Here is a 24759-nt window from a genome sequence, read left to right as displayed (position 1 = left end):
AACAACATTCCCATTAACCAATTATTGTCCTCTGGCTTTAGTGGTTAAACTAGGTTTAAGGCTTGGAACATTTTTCTCAGCCTTGAGTTGCTGCACTCACCTGGGTTGCAGTCTGTCAGCAGAGAACAGATGGAAAGCAGGACCTTGGAGATGGTCAGAGCTGGGCTCCAGTTATCCTTCAGGATGTCCAGGCAGATCACACCCTGACTGTTGATGTTGCAGTGATAGATCCTCGTACGGAACGTGACCTGCAGAGGAGGAAACGGACACGATCACAAAACAGGTCTATCTAAAAAGGGATGACTTTCCAGTCCAGAACCATGCTTTAATACTCAGGGTGCGTTTTAACAGGGCTTTCATATTTTGAGAGCTGGATCGCAGCTTTCACTCTCATTAACAGCACTCTCAAGAAAACAGGACTGAATCCTGAAAGCTATTGATCCAGTGAGACAAGAGAGCCAAGCAAGCTTAACCTGACCCAGCTTCCCAACTGTGTCGGTAGCCCTTATCTCGAGTATTGACGACTTATAGCTCTGGCTTACAGGACCAGCAGGACACCTCTGTCTGCAGTATTGTGGGAGGGCCCGAGTCTGCCGAAAAAGGTCAAGAGGTAGTCCGGGTCATGCATTAGTCTGCTCCCTTAGCACATAAATGGCACTTCTTGTTTGTTGACTGTGTCTCACTCTGCCCCCTGCAGCAGCTACTAAGATGTCCATCACATGATGCAGCATAAACCAAGTGACCAAAATAACCATGCCTGCCTGGCACAATGTGGATATTGTATGAACACGGTGGTCCCAGAGTCCAAATTGGTCGAAAACACAACCAGCATGACACGGGCCGCTAGTGTGAGGCCTCACGGACGACACTGGGAAACAAAACAAGAGAGAGTTCATGACTCCCCGAGGAAGAGAAAAACCTATAGAGCTGCCTACATAACACACTACCAATGCAAAGACGACGTGCAGCTGTCTTAAAATGGCTTTTCCAGTCACATTTAGTCAAACAATACAGAGAAAGACCTTGCACACCTGAAAAAATAAATACTGAGGATAGTTTTATCCTAAACAAATATCATAATATCATAGCTTAAAATAACATAATATTTACTCTTCCTGGTCATCCCTTTGTGAAGCATTTTTGAGCTGAATTTAAGCAGAAATATTAAATACAAGACTGCTGGCAAGTCAACAGAAATGTTTTATGTAAATATACTTGCATAAGAATATTTATAGAAAAATAAGCGTACAATGTTTTACATAAAATATTTACTATATTAAGTGCAACACAGGCAAATACTTGTATTTATATTATATTGAGAAATTGTATTGAATTGATATTTTTTTCTTAGTACTTTTTCTAATATTGTATGTACTATAGTGATACAGCAAACAAGTCTTTAGGTTTTAAGGCTACATTTTAGAATTCGCCCGAATTTTAGCTCAAGGGGCCAGTTGTTCAAAAGTAACCAGATCGAATTTCGGCCATCGGATTGGATCTAATCTTGAAAATGTGATTCTAAAATCAGATTAGAACACAAAATCCAATCTTGGTTTTAACCTGAATCAAATCATCAGTCTGTGTTGTTCAAAACTTTTTAGTAAGACCCCAGCAGAAGGGTGGATTTTAAGAACAAAAATGTTAAACTGGTCAAAAACAATATTCATATTGTGTAATATATAATAATACATTTTCTCTTGATGGTTTAACTGTTAGAGTAATACATTAGGAGTAGACATTAGGCTACCTATTATGCCTTTCAGTAGCCCACAGTAAAAGTAAAAAAAAAAAAGATGGCATGAGTAAATAACCCCCAAACAGCTGTAATTATCAAACAAAAATATTATATATTTACAGTAAAGTGTTTTTAATCACTGTTAGTAAACTACATTGACAACCATAAGAGATGAACCAGTCAAAAGTTATTTGCGAGCAGAACGCTACAATTTTTGTTTTTGAGAGAATGAACAAGCATTGAACTATGCCCGACACAGATTTTGTATATCTGGATAAGGGTGATTCAATCCAAATATGTTTTGAAAAACCATCACAAAATTAAGATGGATTACCTGATTCTGGAAAGCAAAAAAAGGATTTCCAAATCCAAATAATTCTGATCCAGATTAATCTTTTTGAACAACTGGCCCCTGATGTCCTTTTTTCAACACATTTATCAATTTTTTTAAAATCAAGACAATTCTTCTAAGAATTTTCCTAAGAACTTAAACATCCAATATTAATCATTAAAAAATAACAATAATGCAAAATGTATTATATTAATAATATAAAACATTAAAAACAATAACATGTTATATAATTTTGATATTGCACTTTTTATAAGAAAGAATCTATATCTCCATATATAATAAATATGAATATATATCCCCATTACTCCGCCCATTATCATAATTTATACACACACACACTATCAACATTTTTTCAGTCTAACATTTTTTTTAAATGCATACAACTAAATTTACATTTAAATTGATCAACTAACTTCTTTTTCTAAGTTCGTAGATATATGACTGCTAGTGAACTTGCTGAAGGTTGTGTCTATTGAGCCCCTTTCACGCTGCACGTCGGACCCGCAATATTCCCGGAACATTGCCGGGTCGCCTTCTGTGTGAAAGCAACCACGTCCCGGCATTGATTACCGAATTCGACCCGGGTCGGGGACCTAGTAACATTGCGGGATTCGACCCGGGACGAGCGCTGTGTGAACAAAAGCCGAAACTAATGCCACAATGTGTATGTAGTTATCGTGCGACTCCTAGAGCTTGTTTTTTCAATAATACAACCCTGCAGTGGCAGAAGAGCTAGTCGGTGTTTTAAACGCAGAGAGTGTTCGTATACAAAAGAAACTAAAATTAAACAAGCAGAAACGTGCGCAAACTGGACACAAGTCGAGACCACGGAGCTCTTTACTATCCGCGCTGAAGCCGAGATCGCTCGCCATTATACGTCACATCAGGATGTCACGAGTCAACTCGACCCGGGACCGTTACGGTTGTGTGTGAAAGTGCACATATTACGGTATTTCGCTGGCAGTGTGAATGGACCAAATCTAGCGGCCCGGGAACAAATGTCGGGTCGCATTATCCGTGTATGTGCCGGAATCGTAGGGTGAAAGGGGCTTTGGAGAGTTGATCAAGGCTATGATCAGATGTTTATTGAATTATCACCCTTTTGCACTTATTAGGAAATGGCATAATTAGCTTAGCAACAAAGCCAGGTGGGGTTTTTAGAGATTCTAACAGAGACCGAAATAATAATAAAAAGAGACAAGACAAACTAAAAGAGAAGTAGCTCTTTTTAAAAGGCACATAATGACCCAACCAAACTGCTCCGTAAACAAGCCAATGCATTAGAGCCTTTTACAGCTTGAATTAATCGATACTCTTATTTCTAGATAGACTTTTAGGAAGAAACGCCTGTCTCCCTTGTCTTTTCCGCCATGCTTCCAAACACAGAGAGTCATTCACAAAAGCAGATTAGTGGACCACAAACCAAGCCACGCCGTTCAGCAGGCAGCGACTTCACAGAGCACCGACCCTAAATGAACGTAGGCGAGATCGGCCCCCAAGTTGCACTGCGTTTCATCCAGTGACAAAAGAATGAGGGGGTGTGGGCCGCTGGCTCTGCCCGGCATCCACCGCAGAGGATGAATCCTGTTTATAATTAGTGGATTAGAGCTTTGCAGTGGCTTGATCTGAACAAAGAGCCCCCACCAGCCCATGAGCTTTATATAAACTTGTTGTTTACAGATGCCACTGACGGTCGAGATGAGGGCCAGACTGAGGCGAAGAGCCACTCAGAGTGGCGCAAATTCTCAAACATGCTGAGAAAGGAGATTCGGATGCTAATTAATCAGAGATGGCGCGGTTGGCGCTTTCACCTTATAGCCCGGAGCAGGAATAAACCACCTTCCATAAACCACATTGCGGCCTGTCGGCATCTCGGTAGTTACTTTACGCTGGAAATAGTCGGTGCTCTGAAGGAGAGCGTACAGCCATCCGGCACGTGAAATAGCAGACAAGCACAATCGTTCAGCATCACATTATCCTTGAGGTATTTTAACAGAGGTCAATACTTGTACTGAATGATCCATTACAGAGTGTCCTTGGTAGACCTAATAAATCTTAATTAAAGGCCACTGCTCTTTTGTGACCAACTACAGGCTAATAATAGCAAAACACACACACACACACACACAGATGGGTTCAAACGTCTACTTGAGAAAATGCTTATTTTTCATATTTTACTATAAAAGTTGAAAATATTTATCTGACATACACAAATGCTGTATTGATTTGACCTAGTAAAATAGTACTATTGTGAAATATTAGAATACATTTTTTTAAATGTATTTAAAAGGAAAACTGGGGTGATGCTAAAAAATTAGCAGTGTCAATCCTTCAGAAATCATTTTAATATTTACTGCTCAAGCACCGATAATAATTGAGCACCACATCTAACATTATTAGATTATATTATGCTTAATTGATGGCTTATTTATATATGTTAGAAATGTCAAGATTCTATAATCTCAAGAATAGCTTCAATAGCATCAAATAGCTGATACAGCAGTTTTAAGTTCTGCCCCATATTTAAGAACAAGTCTGAAGTATTCCCTCTGAAGTGTTTCCAAATACATTCCAATCCACTTGATTTTGCATTTAGATTGAGAGCCTGTTGTGAAGCCTAATTAGCTGCCTATGTAGGTTCTAAAACCATGATTATGCTGCCTCCTAATACGCCTCCTTTTTCATGCATCACTCACTTAAGAAGTTCCATTTCAGTCAGGATTCTTTCTTAGAAGGCAGCTGCCAATGTAGGCACTATAGTCCTGAGTTAATTTCAAACCACTGCCCTGGCACACTTGCCTGTAATTTTCATGTGAGCTCAAAAACGTAGATTAGAGTTGGAAGAAAGATTTACAGGAACGCAGATCTATTAAAGCAGGATTGAAAATTCTGAAAAACGCTGTTGAAAATGCATTGGACTGAGGACCACAACAAACGTGAAGCCAATCAGCAGTAGGGGGCATTTACACTCATGATGACTCTAGAAGGAGAAAATGTCAAAGGAATATGTTCACTGAAAAAATATCACTGGGCCCACGGTAATTTTAGAAAAGCTTTCCAGCGCTGGAGAGACCCAAGTGGAAAAGCCTCAAAATACATGAGTAACATTGGTTTTGAGTTTGTGCTGCTGACAACTAACAACAAACTCTTGCTCTTACTGTACCTTTGGTGGCTTGAAGGGGTAATCAGAAGAGAAGGTGATGTCCAGAAAGAACACGCCACCCTCATAGACTGAACCTGGAGGCCCCAAGATGGTGGATCTCCACTCATAGATATTGTCGCCCTTGGGTCCCGCACTGAAAAAAACACAAACAAACACAGACCAAGGTGATTTAGTATCTTACATCCACATTAAAATATCTACTTATATTCAGCCACTTTCAGAATACAACACTGGCCGATTGACAGAAGAATCCCTTATGTCAATTCCAAAGTCTATATCCAAAAGGATAATAATACATGATAACATTTTAACATGTCGTTAACAGACTCTTGTCACAGAGGGAGCAGAATATATTTAAACAACAATCTCAGAACACAATGTACCACTGGAAAGTTAATCACTCTCTTATTCACAGGTCATCATTAAAGTCAGAAGTTGCGGAAGCTTCTTCCATAATTTGTGACACATCTGAGTGAAGCGGCTTCCTGAACAAGAAAAATAAGGGTGGACTTTATTTTATCCATGGAGAATTGATTGGATGGTTGTTGTTTGCTATTGCTGTGATCTCATGTGAGTGACAGGTTGTCCTGCCCTCGCGCTAGCAAACACATCACCAGAGAAAAAAAGATGTCGTCGCTCCAAGAAGGAGGGAAAGTTTATACTGATTAAAGATAACAAGGGCACATGACTTAAAAAAAGGTTAACACTTTAGTTTAGGGTCTAGTTCTCATTATTAACTAGTTGGTTATTGGAATACATATTACTAGGATATTGGCTGTTTATTAGTACTTATTAAAGTGCATAATGATGCCTTATTCTACATGCCTTAATCCTACCCAGTACCTTAACTAAAAGGGTTAGTTCACCCAAAAAGGAAAATTCTCTCATTAATTACTTACCCTAACATCGTTCGACACCAGTAAGACCTACGCTCATCTTTGGAACACAAATTAAGTTATTTTTGTTGAAATCCGATGGCTTTCTTTGACACCATTGTCATTTCCTTTCTCAAGACCCATAAAGGCACTAAAGATGTTATTACAAAGCCCATCTCACTACAGTGGCTCTACAATCATTTTATAATGGAACGAGAATAGATTTTGTGCACACACACACAAAAAAAAGACTTGTATAGTGATGGGCCAATTTCAAAACAAAGATTCGAATGCTTATTGATCAGCGTATCGATTCATGATTCGGATCGCCAATGTCACATGATTTCAGCAGTTTGACACACGATCCGGATCATGAATCAATCCGCTGATTCATAATGGTTCGAATCTTTGTTTTGAAATCGGGCCATCACTATATAAGTCGTTATTTAGTTTTTTTGCGCACAAAAACTATTCTCGTCACTTCATAAAATGATTGTAGAGCCACTGTAGTGAGATGGGCTTTCTGAGCCATCGGATTTCAACAAAAATATCTTCATTTGTGCTCCGAAGATGAGCGGAGGTCTTACGGGTGTTGAACAACATTAGGGTAAGTAATTATTGACAGAATTATAATTTTTGTTTGAACTAACCCTTTAATAACTACCTTACTAACTACTAATAAGCACTAATTAGGAGTTAATAGTGAGAATTGGACCCTAGCCTAAAGTGTGACCAAAAAAAAAAGAAGAAAAATATGAGCATAGGAGAAATCATTTAATGATAAATACTGCAACATTCCATAGAAAAACAACAACAACAAAAACAAGATTTGTCCATTTTAATACCATGGTGCTTTTAAATCCTCTTATACTATTTGTATTGACAGGTCAGAGCACACTTATGTTAGTATGACAGAATCTTCTGACTGAAAATGTATCATGGATTGTTTTGAAATGACCTGAAATCGGATCAAATTGCGTGGTGCCTAAAGAACAAGCCAAATATCTGCAACACAGGTTGTGGAGAAGGAGAGTCAGATTAAGGTCAGAATGAGATAAAGGGACTACCACACAAACATGGCTAATGGAGGAAAATAAGGGCAATGAAGGAAAAAATAAAGGCCCACTCAGAGTGCTCCTCTGCTGGAGAGACCTGTCTCTAATGGAGGAGACAGGTGAATGTAGCAGGCACTTATCCCCAGCATCTATTGCTCAATTAGCATGTGATGAAACGCTCATCTCTGCCAGCAAGTCACCAGCCTACACACTGGATATCCACTCATGCTTTAGAGAAGACGGCTGTCAAACCCAACTCAGCACAAAGTGGAGGGCCAAGAATAAGCGGGATTACAGCAAAGCAGAAAGATAATAGGAACGGACGGCGTGAAGAGTAACAGAACAATTCATTGACGCCATGTAGCTTACTTAATTCTTTGAGTCAGATAAATTATCCGGGACTCTCTCGCATGGCAGTGAGGTTGGAAAAATGCTCAGAATACAACAGAGCAATAAATGGCAGATTAAGCCAGAGCAACCTGCCAGATACATCATTTAACTGCACAACAACATGCAGGGTTGTCTTTGGCCATCGCATATCACCATAAAATCAACATGTGACATTTAGAGGGGCTTTGGATCACGTCAAACTCAATCATGTAACCGTAGTTTACGAGAAGGAAAAAATGAGGGAGAGATGGAAAAAATCTTTTTAACACCTCTAAACATCAATCTGACAGGCCTTCAGTAGGGTGTTTAGTAAGAGCGAGGTGAGCTTCATGCCAGCGTAACGCTTTGCTCTGGTCCTGTCAGGGGTTCTCAGCGTTACCGCAGAGCAACCAAATTCATATGAAAGGAAGTGTGCAATCTCACAATAAGGATGTAAAAAACTATTATAGCTATTTCATAATCAATTAGTCGGCGGATTGCCTGAACCACTAGTTGACAAACTGTCTTTAAAAAAAAAAAATGCTTTTTTAAAAAAAGTTCATCCAAACCCTAACAGAAGCATTTCTTGCATCTTAAAAACAAAAAATTTCATAATAACAAAAAAATACATACAAAACTAAAATACATAAACACAATATACACTATATATACATATATATACACACTTTATATACATACATATATACACACACACACACACATATACATACATACATACATACATACATACATACATACATATATATATATATATATATATATATATATATATATATATATATATATATATATATATATATATATATATATATATATATATATATATATATATATATATATATATATATATATATATACTAGGGCCGGGACTTTAACGCGTTAATTAAGATTAATTAATTACGTGACTTTAACACGTTAATTAATTACGCAAAAAAATTAAAAATTTAACCGCATTTATTTTTGCACCGCGGAACGTTTTTCAATAAATCAGTTTCGACGGACCAATTATACTGGAACACCAACTAGCGCTCCGGAGTCACGACAACAACATGGGTGCGTCTCAATCAGCTCCCTAGTTCAGTAGTCAGGGCACTGATCAGGGAGTCAGCCCATTGACTTATGTCCTGATCAGTGCCCTGACTAGGGAACTAGGGAGCTGATTGAGATGCAGGGCATGAGCGAACATGAAAGAAGAAGCTGATGAGACCGCTTTGCGGTCCATGAGACCCCGTGGATGGGAAATTTTGTTTTAAAAACGAAAGAACGAAAGGATGGAAGCGTCGTCAAGAGCAGGGTTGTGTGCAAGCTATACAACAAGGAATTTGCGTATCACCGCAGCACATCGAGCCTCAAATATCACAAATATGCTTTTGCTTAACTTAATGGCAAACATTGCACTGGTCTGCTGGACTGAAATAAATAAACTATATTTTGTTGATTAAGCTTATGTATTCAGTCATTATTCAATGGTATACTAAAAATACATGTGAAAAATTACTTCTCATTGTTCTCAGGTCAAATATTTATATGCGATTAAAATGCGATTAATTTCGATTAATTAATTACAAAGCCTCTAATTAATTAGATTAATTTTTTTAATCGAGTCCCGGCCCTAATATACACACACACACACACACACACACACACACACACACACACACACACACACACACACACACACACACACACACACACACACATATATATATACACACATACATACACACACATTTGGCAGACGCTTCTCTCTCTCTCTCTCTCTCTCTCTCTCTCTCTCTCTCTCTATTACACTAAATAGATCAAATGTGTTTTGAACTGGCTATTTATCCAAGAATCCTGAAAAACTATCCTCAATGTAGACACATGAAATAGAAGACTTTAAATTGTTATAAAAAAAACAAAACAATTGTATTGTTATTTATTGTTAAAAAGTCCCGGCTGAAAAATCCTCCCTCACATCTCCCCCTGCCTCTCTCATTTCTGTCAATAGGGGGGAGGGGGAGACGTGAGGGAGGATGTTTCAGCCGGGACTTTTTACTGCGTCGAGTCAAAGTAATCTTAGAAGTGCTATTCCGCCATACATTATAGTTCTCCTTTTTAATCTGCTTAGAAAAGCGCCATGCTTTCTTTTATGTCACCATACTTGATCGTTCAACTATTAGTGTAACTGTATTTAAATAGGGAAAACGTGGAGGTGTTTGGTCGCTTCTAACTTGATCTCTGTTTGGTACCATAGTGAATGAACTGGGCTTAGTTGGCTAAGCTAAATGCTATCAGATCATCACCGCGCGTCAGAGAGATTAAGTGCACACACTGAGACGAGAGAGGTATGGATCAACTCGTCTTAGTTAAAGGAATAACATAGTTTAATATGAAAAATGCAGCCTTAGTGAGCATACAAGACTTCCCTATTTATTTTGTTGAAATAGTCTTTTTAATATTTTAAATCACCCATGAACACAGCTTTATTCCCAATTGTAAAACTCATAAATACCAATACATTTAGCATTTTACTAATCTGCAAAATACACAATTGTCTGACATGGATGACAAACCAGATCTCGTGAAAATCTTGGGAGACTGCTGCTGCTGCATCTGTCAATTTACTTTACAAGCTGATCGTGACCCCTTCATATGGTGAATGCACAGACGTATCGCAGTAATGAGCAGCTGCTGCTAATGTGGCTCTATGTATTAACATCTATGGTAAAGTGTCTGCCTGCCCTCTTGTTGCTGGACTGTGAAGATTTGAGGCAATTATGTTGACGTTGAAGAGCCACTTGTAACAGATTCAGCAAACTCTTAACAGGAACATAACAGTGGCAAATGATTGAAAAAAAGCCACTGTTAATAGCCGAACGAGTCCTCTACACTCTAATGAATTCTTGGCAATCAAGTGGACAGTCGTGTTTGTTGAGGCCAAGGCTGACACATGCTTCTCGGAAACACACAGTCACCTCCACATGGTTTCCAGAAAATACAAGAGATTCATAAAGGAGATGGCAAAATAAAAGGATCACGACTACACAAACTATACCGAGTAAAATGATATAGGCAACGTTTGCAAAGCAAAACTTCAATTTTAGAGTGCTAAATATGGTTTCATTATTAATGAGGATGGTAACCGCATACTGAACTTAACTCTGAAATACCTTTTGAATGAAAACATTTTTATTAACTGAAATAAACCAGTGCAATTGAGAGAAAAAACCTACATTAAAGGATTAATTCAAGCCTGACGTGGTCATACTCAATTCTAGTCAGAATATCAGAGTCTGAAACTGCTCCATTGGGCTGTGGTTATGGGGCGTGTTTCAACCGAACCAGGAAAGACATCAACTGGATAGACCTACAACCTATCAGAGCAACGGAGAGACGCATTGTCAAATGTCAACATAGTTCGACTGCAATGTGTTGCCAAGTCCACGTTTTTTTCCCCGCCGGTTGTTTTCTATGTCTGCGTGTTGAAGCGACTATTATGTGAAATATAGACCCATGAGTGCGAATTTTAGCAGACAACCTTGCCAAAATAACACACATTTTACCCCCCAAATGCCATTTTTTTCCCCCGGAGAAGCTATTGTTTAGGGCTAGTAGTTGGCGGGTTTTGTTGTAAAAACTTGGCAACCCTGTCTGCACACGACACTAGGATCAGGCTGGAATTTACATTTACATTTAATCATTTAGCAGACGCTTTTATCCAAAGCGACTTACAAAAAAGGGGAGAGTAATAGAAGCAACGGAACAGACAAGGCCAAAAACCTGTAAGAGCTGTAAGAAATCTCAATTAATTAGCACAATACACAATTTTTTTTTTTTTTTTTTTTTTTTTTTAAAGACAGACATCTACAACAAAAACTCACGTCCGCACAGTGCCGAACACCGGATTTTGATAGCTAAGATAGCTACAACCCATTAGGACTAAGGCTGTTGCCCCAGCTGTTGTCGTTAATGCAGATTCAGTGGCCCAATGGGTTGGTTTTGTATTCTAGCTAAACGCGCAGCAATAGACACTCTGGAATACACGATCTTTGCCGGAGTTGTAAAAAAATAAAATAATTTAATGATACACAGAGTACTTACCCAACATGATCATCATTTCTGAGAGAAATTGTGAAGGTGAAAGCATATACTAACAAGCTCCCCGTTTAGGATTCGAAAAAATATAATCCAAGCCCGTTTGATGACGTGCATGATTACGTTACTGTTTAGCATCTGTCCGTCATCGTCTAAAGCCCGCCCTGATGATTTCATTGGTCTGAACAGTTTCTGTTCGGGGATAATTACTCCTCTATGGAGCAAGGCCAGATCGAACTGCCCGACCTAAACATTTTGTGGGCGGGGCTGAGTTCTGCTGGCATCCAGGCTAGATAAATTCACTTTCTGCTTCTGTTTAGCGTGACCTTTCTGACGTGATTACGTGATCCCTGGCACGTAATTGTACATAAACAAGATGGGCAATTTAGAATAAAAAGTATATACATTAAAAAAATTAAAAATAACAGATGGTTTCGCAATAGACACTATTCCTCAGCTGGGATCATGCAGAGCCTCTGAAGCCCTTCGAAGCTTTTTGAAACTGAATTGATTTGGACCTTCAACATTTTGGTGGTCATTAAAGTCCATTGTGTGGAGAAAACTCCCAGAAAGTTTTCCTCAAAAAACGTATTTTCACTGAAGAAAGAAAGACATGAAAATCTTGTATGACATGGGGGTGAGTAAATTATGATTTATTTTTAAATTTTATTTTTTAAGTGAACTAATCCTTTAAACTTAAATACACCTTCATGATTCCAAAATTAACGAAAATAAAAAGGCAAAAAATGTGTTACACAAAACGTTTTACTAATAAACCAAAACCAGCTTTTTGTAGGGGTTTCAGGTAAACCTGGAGCAGGTGCGAGGAGGAACGCTGGCGTTTCATAACCACATTTATGATGCAATTACAACAAATACCCTGTGATGTTATATAACCTGGAAAGTATGTTAGCAGTGAATTTCAGGCAGTAATCCTGCTCAAAAACAGGGGCGACCTCAATAATCTAGCGACCCTATGGAAGGCAGCTCTGCCACCGCTGCGATTGGCTCTGGGCTTGAGTATTGTGTAATCCAGCACTCCCTCGAGGCGCACACACACTATAATCACCTCAAATGTGTTTGCAGTTCGCCCACTTCCTGTAGCACACATTTCTCTCTGCAGAGACTACTTTAATGACCAAGCAAGGACTTGTTATCCTTTAACGCTTCAGAGCAAACTCCTACCATTTAACAAAACAAGCTTCCGTTCAGATTCTTACACACTCTTGAAAGGAGCAAGCCTTTATGATATTAAGCTACGGCTGTAGCGAGGGAATCCTAGCCTGCTGGCTCACCAATCTATCAGCTTGTCTATGAAGAGCTCCGGCTGTAGCGGATTACAAAGAAGATAGTCCTGAGAAACTAATTAAGTTAACCTAAGCGCAAACATATACCATTTATCAATCTCCATCTATCATTTCAGATAACCCAGGAAGAAGGCGAGGGCAAGCGAAGCACTAGAGAATAGAGACAATTCTTATATTAAATTATATCAAAAGTCTACCTGAGAAACTCACGCCTCTGTACACACGAAGAAAGCAAAGGTTCCACTAGTAGTGAAATAGTTTGCTTATTAAAAAAATCCCACAGTTTGGCATGCCTGCACCACAGTTCATCTCCTGTCCACCGACACCTCTGAAAATACAAAAGCTAATGGTTTATGAACCTTAGTGTGTCAGTTTTAAAAGGTAATTATGGTAACTTCCTGTTAAAAAAAAAAAAAAAAAAACTATAGAGTTGCAGATCAAACTATAGAGTATGGCGCTAGCAAAGCCAAGGTCATGGGTTGGAATCCCAGGGAAAGCAAGGACTGAAAAAATGTGTACCTTGCAGTGCAAGTTGATTTGGATAGAAGCCTGCCAAATGCACACACGTAAAATATAAAATTATTGGAAATTGCAAGAATTGAACAGTGCTAACTCCTTAGACGTTGGAAAAGCAGTACAATGGAATGCACAAACTCGTACTGTGGCTTGCAGTTTTCTAACAATTTACAGCATGCGATTTAAAAGTCCCGTTCTTCGCGTGTTTTCGAAGCTTTGATTATGTTAACAGTGTTCAATATAGCATGAGTTCATGTTTCGCGTGTAAAAAAACACAGTATTTTTCACACAATTTACTTATCTGTACAGCGCTGTTTCCTCTGTCCTAAAAACGGCCTGATGATTTCCTTGTTCTATGAAGTCCCTCCTTCAGAAATACGTAACGAGTTCTGATTGGGCCAGCGCTTCCTGCGTTGTGATTGGACAGCAGCTTAGCGCACTTTGCCCGGAAAGGTCCCGCCTCTTACCATAACGGGGCGAGCAACCAAAACCACGCCCCCTATTTTTCGTGTTCTTGTGGGTGGAGGGTTAGTCAACAAACGGTTCTAGTGACGTCATTACATCCCTGCACTTCCTGCTGTAGTCCAAACCGGCCGTTCGCTGTAGGCTTTGAAAGGGAACTTCTGTTAAATAAAATATCTCGCTTGGCATTGAACTTTGAGCTTTATTTTTTTTTACGGTTTTATTTACAGGTATTATTTATGCTCTTACAGCCATATTTCACACTAACTAAAGTTTGAAAGATGGAATCGCGCAGAAAAGGACCTTTAAACAAAACATGTTTTATTTTTCAAAACTCAAAATTGTATCTTCAGAAAAATATACAGATTTCACAGACATTCATCTGGGTTTGGAATAATTTGGCTTGAAAAAATAAAATCTTGGAATAAGGCTTGGTTCCCAAATGTATGGCTGTGCAGTTACAGACAGGAAAAATACACTGAAAAGGGATTGAATAAGTAACTTAAATATCTGAATATAAATCAAAGTAAGATGCAACATGAGTCAGAAACAGTATATGTCCTCACCAGAGGCTGCGTTAGATATTTGCATTCAGACAAGGTTGTAAAAATTGTCATCACAATCCATTACCCATCATTTTAATTTTGTTATTTAATAATAAGACATGTATTAGGTTTCATTTTCATTTTTAAACATGGTTTACAGGACTAGCATTTAAGGCTAGATTATGTTTTTATGAAGAGAACAAATGAACAGAGACATCACTTTTCATGCTCAATACCACACAAAGCAGATGAATGTTTTTTTTCCTGTGATAGTGGACCCCACTAAAACATGACCTTTGTGTCTGAAAAAGACAAATAAAAACACTAGGGCTAACACTAGGTATTACTTGATTTTAATATATTCTCATTTTTATGAGCCAAAATTGATTCTTACATTTTTTTAGTTGGGGAATAAACAGCACATTATAGCTTGCCTGATATTCATTAAATCTAGGGCTGAACGTTATATCGTTATCGTATCTATATCTAGATATGAACTTTCAAGATATTAATATCGAAAAAAATATTCCTGCATACAACTCTGGCAGTCACAACAAACATCAGTTTTACGAGTGCCCTTGAATACACCGCTAAAGCCAGCGAGCGCACACTACCAGGGGTGGGGGGTGGGGGGGGGGCATTTCCATGGTGACGTGTCATTGCTGGTCATGTGACACACCGCAGCAGCAACATCGCTGAATGAATGATGATCATTTTTTCCTTTTTTATTCAGAATATTCACAAATGTGTTAGCTATGGCATGAAATGTCTGATATTCCGATTGTCAAATACATGCAAGTGGAAGTATATTGTTGTTTAAACCCGTTTATAACATTTGCGTTAGTTGAGCTGTACGAGCGATGGGCACCAACTTGTTTGTCTGTGCCGCAGACGCAGTTCAGAGAATCGGATCTGTTGGATTGACAACCTCTATGCTTACAACACGCAAATTAATCCACCTCTCCCGAAATCCTTAAAAGTAAGTGGCTGGTGAACTGGGAATAGAATAGAGTAAACATTGAAGTTACACAATGTGTATCTGATATGAAAAAAACGTGTTGAATTATAATGGAAAGGATTATTATTACCTCTTCCATAGACATCAGTGTGTATTTTAAAAACTCTAAATGTATTGTTTTTTTTTTAGTACTTATGTGAATTTATATGTTTGAAACCTAAAATAAACAGTATATGTCTGAAAACACTGAAAAGTTGTGATATATGACAGCTCTGAGTGCGCCTATCTTTGGTTAAATTCAACATTTGGATTTAGCAGTTGATCATGTGATGCACTTGATCATAAGCTCCAGGGACGAGCCTAGACTGATTACATCTGTGTGATCGTACGTGCGAAAGGCTTAAAAACAATACATTTTCTTTTCTGACACAAATTTTTGAAATGTAGGCTTAAATCTTTAAATTTTTCTGAGAAATGCTTGGTTTTCACCGAACACGTAGTCACATCGTATTATATCGATATCGAGATATTTGGCATGAAATCGAGATATGAAATTTTGTCCATATCGTTCAGCCCTAATTAAATCACAATAAGCTTTGTACTTTGTTACTTTTGATATGAAACGAACACATGAACATCAGGAGGTATGTTGAAAGATACAGTACAACTTACCGAAACCTGAATCATGTCTAATGTAATCTCTCAATCAGTCTTTCCACCATGGAAAGACGTCAATATATTTTGAACAATGTCACTTTATTTTACATTTACCTTAGAAAAGACATTCAGTAATCATAAACTTTATTTTTTATTAATACTATGGGGAATAAACAGCATAAACTTTCAAATAATAAATTTGAAAAAAGGGAATAAATTCATATAAAAAAGTGAATAAAAATCATAAACTTTATTTTTATTAATACTATATAAATTTTTCTACTGTTCTTCATTATTTGATGTTTGAAAAAAATGATGTCAAGTTATGGCAGCCACCACTTAAAGGTTTATATTTAAATAATAAAAATTTCAAATGGAGTAAAAACATAATTCTGTTATTGTGAATTATTATAACATTGATTTAAAGGGTTAGTTCATCCAAAAATTTAAATTCTGTCATTATTTACTAACCCTCATGTCGTTCCAGACCCGTAAGACCTCCTTTAATCTTCGGAACACAAATTAAGATATTTTTGTTGAAATCCAATGGCTCAGAAGACCGCCATTGGCCCATAAAAGGTACTAAACACATTGTTATGAATCATTGTATCGATTCATGATTCGGATCGCGTGTCAAACCGCCAAATTACTGAAACCACATGACTGGCGATCTGAACCGCTGATTCGATACGTTGATTCATAACGCTCCGAAGCTTCATGAAGCAGTGTTTTGAAATCAACCATCACTATACAAGTCGTTATTTAGTTTTTTGCAATTTTTTCTCGTCGCTTCATAAAATTATTGTAGAACCAATGTAGTGAGATGGGCTTTTTATTGACATCTTTAGTACCTTTTATGGGTCTTGATAGAGGAAATTACATTGCTGCCAATGGAGGCCTTTCTGAGCCATCGGACTTAATTTGTGTTCTGAAGATGAACGGAGGTCTTATGGGTCTGGAACGGCACGAGGGTGATTTACTAATGACAATTTAAATCTTTGGGTGAACTAACCCTTTAAACTGGGTGTTCCTCTGTGTGCAATCAAAAGCATCAAGGATGACTTTAAATCTTTGCCTTAAACAGACCACTTTTCGTTTTAATTCTGTTGTGGAGGCAGTTACAACTTGTGGAATTACAGTTACAACTTACAATAGATCATCCTCAGTGTAATCTGTTCAAATGACGGACGACCTTCAGTCAATGGTCAATAACAAATGCTTTGGTTAACGTGACCTCTAGAGTCTGCACATCCTCCCAGTCACTTCTCACACATAAACTGTTGTAAGAGATCACCGTAGATATATGTTCATTTTGATTAATAGTAATATCAGCAATTAGTAAATTAGGCAAGCTGGACTTTAACCACTAAGAGCTAGCTCCGATTTTAATGAATTCTATAAAACAGCAACTAGTACAACAAAAATGATCTTCAAAGTCATAAATTTACATTGATCCATTTTCAATTTGGAAGCAACCATTCAAATATGTTCTCTCACACTTCACAGCAAAGCACAGGGGAATATGTCAGCTATTAAAACATAATATTAATAAAACCATACTCGCTTACATGCTGTAATAAATCATACGCCACTCAACATTACATTTCCCAGCGAACACACACAGAAATGTCAGGTAATAGTCAGCGGCAGAGTCAATGACCTGATGCTGATTTTAAAATTGGCCACAATTAATGCACTAACCTCTGGGGCTGGGCTTTATACTTTCTCTTTCAGCTATCAACCCCCCGTTCCTCTGCTCCTGCTGGCATACACAACTATAATCAACTGCCTGCCAGTGTCCCACTCTGTTATTTATCTGACAATTGGAATAAAGTCATGGTCAGACCTGTAATTATGATGACATTATATGAATAACTATAATTTCAGCTCTTAAAATGTCAAATTCAGGGCAATTTATTACTATACAAAGAGCACAAGAGACGAATCAAACAGAACAACGTCATCAGTCAACAACAGTATACGCTATGCTATGGGAAAAAAAAATGAACATTTTAATAATCAGTAATACACCGTTTTATATCACTTGTTGATATATTTCCGGCAATGTGCCCTTTTTAGACTTTTGTTTACATTACAGTCATGAACTATGAATTGCAACTTGATATTTTAGTTAGATGCTGTTAGCAGTTATTATTAGGGGGAAGGGTTTATTTCATTTGGATGTCAACTGATTTGTTTACACCCGCAAGTGCAAGATGAGTCATCCATCATTTCAGGAGAGAAATGTTTATCTGCTAAATGTATTTATCAAATGTTTTTAAGTATACATGCATACAAACACAAATTAAATTGATCAAAAGTGACAGAACACATTTATAAATGTTACAAAACTTTAATAAACACTGTTCTTTTTAACTTTATATTCATCAAACCTTAAAAAAGCCGTTTCTTCAAAAACATGAAGCAGCACAACACTGATAATTTTTACAACATTAATAATAATAATAACAATAAGACAAAGAAGAAATATTTCTTTAGTGCCAAATCAGCATATAATGATTTCTAAAGTATGACGTGAAACTGAAGACTAGATTAACACTGAAAAAATTCAGCTTTACATTACACACTGTTTGTTTGTTTGTTTGTTTATTATTTATTTGACAGGGACCATGTGCAAGTACATTAATCTTCCAAGAGAAAAGATGCTTCACACCAGATTTAGCTACAGCTAATTTCCATCCGCAGTCCCTGGGCAGATAAAACAATAAAATATATGCATCTAAACATCAATAACTATTTACAACCACATTTACAGTCATACTTCAGCCTAAACTAACCCTATACATACTGTCAACAATAAACCATTTAAAATTTCTACATTAAAAACTTGACTAACCCATAAACATAGTCAATGCTGGCATAACTGATTATCTAATAATACCTTTCTAACATTTTGCGAGAAGGACGTCAGATAAGAGGATAATTTAAGACTATCTAGAAGATTGTTCGATTCTTTAACAGCTTTGAATGAGAAGGCTGTCTGTGCAAAGGCAGAGCTTCTGTTCGGTAATCTGCAGTCATTTCGACTTGTGGACCTAGATGTCCTGGTATTCTGTTCTGAGCAGAGCTGTACAAATCTCCTCAGTGGTGGAGGTGCGCTATTATTAAGAATCTTAAAAATTAATCGTACATTTGAGTACACAATTAAATTCAAATTTTAAAAATTTGACAGTGATGATGTCTCAACGGTTTTTTATCTAATATCTTTACAGCCTGATTATAAAGGGATTTTAAAGGTTTTAATGTTGTTTCACTTGTTTGAGACCAACACGAGATACAATAATTAACATGAGAAACAATCATTGCATCAAGATATATTTTTGCGGCATCATAAGTAAGCATATTTCGAATATGTTTAAAAACTGAGTTGTTGTATTTTAAAATATTAGACATTTTTTTGATATGCTTTTTAAATCCTAATGTTGGTTCCAAAAGGATACCTAAGTATTTAAATTCATCTACTACTTTTATCTTCTTATCTTTTACAAAAACACATGGAAAGGTTGTTGGTTTTCTAATTTTAGTGAAATACATTGTCACCGTTTTATCTACATTAAGTGTAAGCGAAGCAGAGGTGAGCCAGTCAGCGATGTTATTCATGACCTTAGTTAATTTATTAGCGACACTAGTAGCGTCATTTCCATGTGCATAAATAATAGTGTCATCCGCATACATTTGAACATCCACCTCACCACACACTGTAGGGAGATCATTAATATAGAGTGTAAACATTACTGTATAATGCTCAAAATAATTAATTGGTTTGAGTAGAGCCAACTCACTAATTAACTTGAGTATTTAGATAGTTTGTTTTCTTTTGTGTTCTCAAAAGAAACATTTTAAGTAATCTGAATAATTTCATTGTTTTGAGTTGTATGAACTTGTTTCTTTTAATTTAGACAAACTTAAATTTAGCTGAAACTGGGCCGGGATTTATATTTCCCAGCTTGCTTTGCCATGACAGTAAATGCCAATGTTCTTTATGCAAGATTAACATAGTTTTTGATGTTTTTATGCTAGTTTAGAAGAGTTATATTATGTTGCTTTTTTTATAGGGTTACTATCATGGTGACGAGTGGAACATGAGCTTAATTTGAGAACAGATATATGTTAAATGTTTTTTAATGCTGTCCTCATTCAGCAAGTGATATTCTATGCTACTGCTACCAAAGCATTGTGTAAACAATTAGCAAGGTGGGATTTATTAAATTGAATTAGCTAGTTAAAGCTAGTCAATTTTCCACGACTAAAAATGAGATTAAATGACTAAGTTAAATGTATTATTAACTTACTCAAACATTTCAAGTTCAGAACAAATAAATTGTATGATTACAAAATTAAAATCTGCACGTTCTGCTTACTTGAACTCTACATTTCTTAACTTAAAAAAATGAGGCTGATTGACTCAATTCTTTTGAGTTTTGCCAACTTATTCCGGTTTACACTGCAGGAATAAATTACAATTTAAAACAGAAAAAAATATTTTCAACTGTAATACTTCACGATATAACAGTATTACTGAAATAACTGCAGCTTTGAGGAGCATAACAAACCTCTTCCAATGTTTAAAAAAAATCGAATCACGCCCAAACTTTTGAATGGTAGTGTACATTGCATCAAAGCTAATGTACAGAGTCAAGGCCACAAAATGGCCATTTCGATTTCATGAAACAAAAACATTTAGTGACAAGCAATAACAATGAGGCCTTGTCTAAAATTAATGTACTTGATATGTAGTTGTGGTCTTGCTCATGAAGTTTACAAAACCACAGTGTTTACCATTTGTCATAGTATGATTCAAACGACTTCTAACAAGCCTCCTCTTTGTGGTTGCATGGCCTGTTTTGCTACCTGACGATCTGTGGGGCATTACGTTACCAAAGTTAGGACACACAATGGACAGAGGAACACAAGAGCAGCATTTATTTAGCACACAGCTCAACAACTACTTCATGCTAAATATGCATAAAAACTCAAGAAAATACATTAGGAAGTTCACAGACATTAATAACGTTTTCACCAATGCCTTCCTAAGAATCTTAGTGTCATCGCACATCCTGTTCATATTCATGGTGTTATAAACACAAACCTCTTTGGAGGATAAGTGCTTGTTCATATGCTAATATGCTCACTGCTGAGGAACTGAGTGGGATGTTTCTTAAAGCTTTTGCTTTCCTCTGAAGATATAAGGGATAAAGTGAGGAACAGACTATAATTTAACTCTTTATTCAAAATGTAAGTCTCCCCCCACCCTTTTCAATCTCATTTGCATATATTCAAATTTGCCAGGTGAAGATGCAACACATCAGGCTGGATATCAGTGATACCATACATCATTGGTTCTTATGTTGCAAGTTTGAATATGCACAAATGAAAATGAGATTCAGTGCTTTTCCACATAGGGCAAGACTTTCAGTAAATAATGATTTACATTTTTATTTCAGAAGAATAAAGCTAAAGTTTATCTTTTTTAGATCTGGACAGACGATTGAAGCATATTTTTCTCCTAGTGTAGGTAACATTAAATTTACTTCATGAAACAAAGACAGCATTAAAACTGTAACACCAAAGACTTCAAAACGCTGGAAAAACACCTTAAAGCAATACAATTATTCTGCTATAGCAGACAACAGCAACTCAAAGATAAAAGATGGAGCTTATCTGAGAGATGCTTTCAAGAAGAAGCATAACACAATCACATAAAACCATCAAACATCCTGTGACATTAAATATAAGCGGAACCACTCACACCTTGTACACACGTTATATCAATCTGGTCCATTTATCAAGCAGAAAGCATGAGATCTTGCTCTCTTTCAACACTATTCCTGCAAACATTGATTTAGAGCAGGTTATTGAAATGCAGCACTGTACTTGCTAAACTGTTCAGTAGGAATTAATGAGATACCCTCAGCGTTTCACTAAGAGGGAACGCACACTGATGGCTGTGCTGTAATCTAATCAGCTGTGAATGTACGCAGCAATGCTTTTCAGATGCGGTTGCAATCTTTCATTTTAGACCATGACTGAGTTTATATTCCCTTTATAATCGCCGTACATTGTTTACCGGTAGACGCATTGTTTTACATCAACGAGCAAATGAAAAACTGCTCAGAGAAAATGAATGTAGGGAAAATAATATAATGAACATAAATGGGCAAAAAAAATAATCAACACTGACTGATACCTTTTAGAATTTATCAGCTTTAGCGAGAGAAATTTAAGTATGAAGGTGGAGGAATAACTATGTATAGTAACATATATATTTGTATAAAAAGTATGTCATATTAGGGATGCACGATATTATCGGCACGACATCGGAATCGGCCGATAAACGCTTAAAATATAAAAATCGGCATCGGTCGATATGAAAACATTATGCCGATATGCCTTGCCGATATGATAACATGTTGATATGTGCCTGCAATAACTCACGTGTGCAAGGAGTGCTACAGCGATGAGACCATGTCAGCACTGCAGTCATTCTTCAAGTGAAAACAAGAAAATACATTGCATGTACAGTGATTTATATTGACTGTTTTTAAATGCTGCCTTGAATTTCTGAATGCACGTACAGAAGGACGTGACCGTCAGCAGCAGCAGATTTGCCACGTTTTCACAACAAAACTAGCCCAAAACAAGCCCAATCGCGTCTCCCCAGTCCCACTCTCTAGCGCGTGCGGCAGCCTCCACAGCAGCAGAAGCTCCTCCAGGTCCTAGTGCCCTCCCTCTAGACCGCTATATATTTATACATGTAGTGGGTGCGCTGTTGTTACACTAATACAATGAAAAGTAGAATACACAAATAAGTTACTTCTTGTTCTGAATAAACAAATCAGTAATGATGTCATAAATCACAAGCATGACACTTGTAAATTAAATACTTTTATATACAGTGTATTAATCTGTAATAAAATTTTACGAAATGGATGATGAAAAATAATCCAAGGAGCTCTACAATAATTGTAGAATTAAAAGACAGCATCAATGGATGTCATGCCACCCCCACTTCATGTGCACAAACGTTAAATCCAAAAATACAATATTTAGGTTACAGCTGCATCTGGGGTGAAAAATTACTGACTTTATTATTGTTATTTTCAGGGCTTTTAATATACTCTTATCATAAAAAGAACTTTATTAACATTTATTTATCTTCAACAAGAATCCTTTTAGTAAGGATACCTCAGAAATCTGAAACCAGAATGAAAAAAAATAGTTTTTGCTCAAAATGGTGTTGTTTCCAAACAAAGGGAAAAAATAAACATATATCGGCATCGGTATCGGCCAAAATGAGCTGAAAAATATCGGCATATCGGATATCGGCAAAAATCCAATATCGTGCATCCCTATGTCATATTTTACTATATATTTTGTATCATCTATTAGATGAACCTACATTTACATATATACATTATGTGTGTGTATATATATATATATATATATATATATATATATATATATATATATATATATATATATATATATATAGCCTGTTGCTGATACTATTATGTATAAATAATTATGATTATCGCCAACATTCAGGTTTCCAATAAAGAGGTTGTTAGTTTGACACCAATACCAATGTTGTGTGCCCTGGAATCCTTGCTATTGGTGGAGACGGGCCTATTGATTTCAGCAGTCTGAAGTGCATTGATACAGGACCCCTGGACGAGCTCTGCCTCTCTCTGCTCAGCATGAAAAGCCACTAAGGCAAAAATAAGCCCTGAGTCAATATGGCCAGTGTGTATAAATAAACCTGTGCTGAGACATCAGTAGGCAAAGCGTCAGCCCGCCGCATCTGCTTGTGATGATGATGATGTAGAGCAGATTGATGAAGGCTGACAGCTCAGATAAGCAGCACACTGCCCGGGATGCCCATGTTACGCAGAGCAACATGAAGTAGAATAAGTTAAAGCAATTTCCACTCTGTATGTACAGAGAAAGAAGCTGGTAATTTTAAATAAGGGATAAGAAAGATGATTTGAGAAATCATCTGCAGTCTCATGCCCATTTTACAAAGCGAGGTGAAACAACAGAAGTCAGATACTGGTAAATTTGGCTTCATTTTATATATATTTTATATATTTATATATATTTCATTTTATATATATATATATATATATATATATATATATATATATATATATATATATATATATATATATATATATATAGTTCAGGTGTAGAAAATGGATAAATAGCTTGAATATTTGATTTCATGCAGATCACCCTGGGCTGGGCCTAGAAATGGCTTTCTTCTCTATAGGCATGTAGAACAGATCACAGAACCGTTCCACTGCTGACTCACTGCACAGTGCTGTTCATGAATGAATCTTATTTGAACAAATCTCATAATCTGTCCCATAGCCACTTCATTCCTGAACGAATCAGTGTGATGAACGAATCGGTTGAATGAAGTGACTCACTAACTCATTACTTTCTGCCACCTACTGGCGCAGTCTTACTTTCATAGTATATCTTTTTACCTAAATATACATTTACATATTATCCATTTAAATATACATTTTATATTAAAAATGCTAGTTACACATTCAACAACACTCGCCTTAGGGACAGTGAATCCAGATATCTGACAATAAAACCAATAGCCATACAGGGTTAAATAGAATAAAATCTGTCAAA

The 24759-nt window shown here is 36.8% G+C and overlaps 1 protein-coding gene across 1 annotated transcript in view; it reads right to left on the bottom strand.

Moving 5' to 3' along the window:
• Positions 1 to 24759, bottom strand: part of ube2e3 (ubiquitin-conjugating enzyme E2E 3 (UBC4/5 homolog, yeast)) — a 59707-nt gene that overhangs the window by 3237 nt on the left and 31711 nt on the right. Inside the window, exons 4-5 of the mRNA XM_067444437.1 lie at positions 5251 to 5383; positions 101 to 248 (exon numbers count right to left, since the gene is read on the bottom strand). Coding sequence (XP_067300538.1) covers positions 101 to 248; positions 5251 to 5383 — 281 coding nt within the window. The remainder of the gene's footprint in view (positions 1 to 100; positions 249 to 5250; positions 5384 to 24759) is intronic.

Source organism: Pseudorasbora parva, chromosome 5, assembly GCF_024679245.1.
Source record: "Pseudorasbora parva isolate DD20220531a chromosome 5, ASM2467924v1, whole genome shotgun sequence".
NCBI lineage: Eukaryota > Metazoa > Chordata > Actinopteri > Cypriniformes > Gobionidae > Pseudorasbora > Pseudorasbora parva.
The sequence above is the reverse complement of the archived record's forward strand: the minus strand, read 5'-3'. Positions and strand labels throughout refer to the sequence as shown.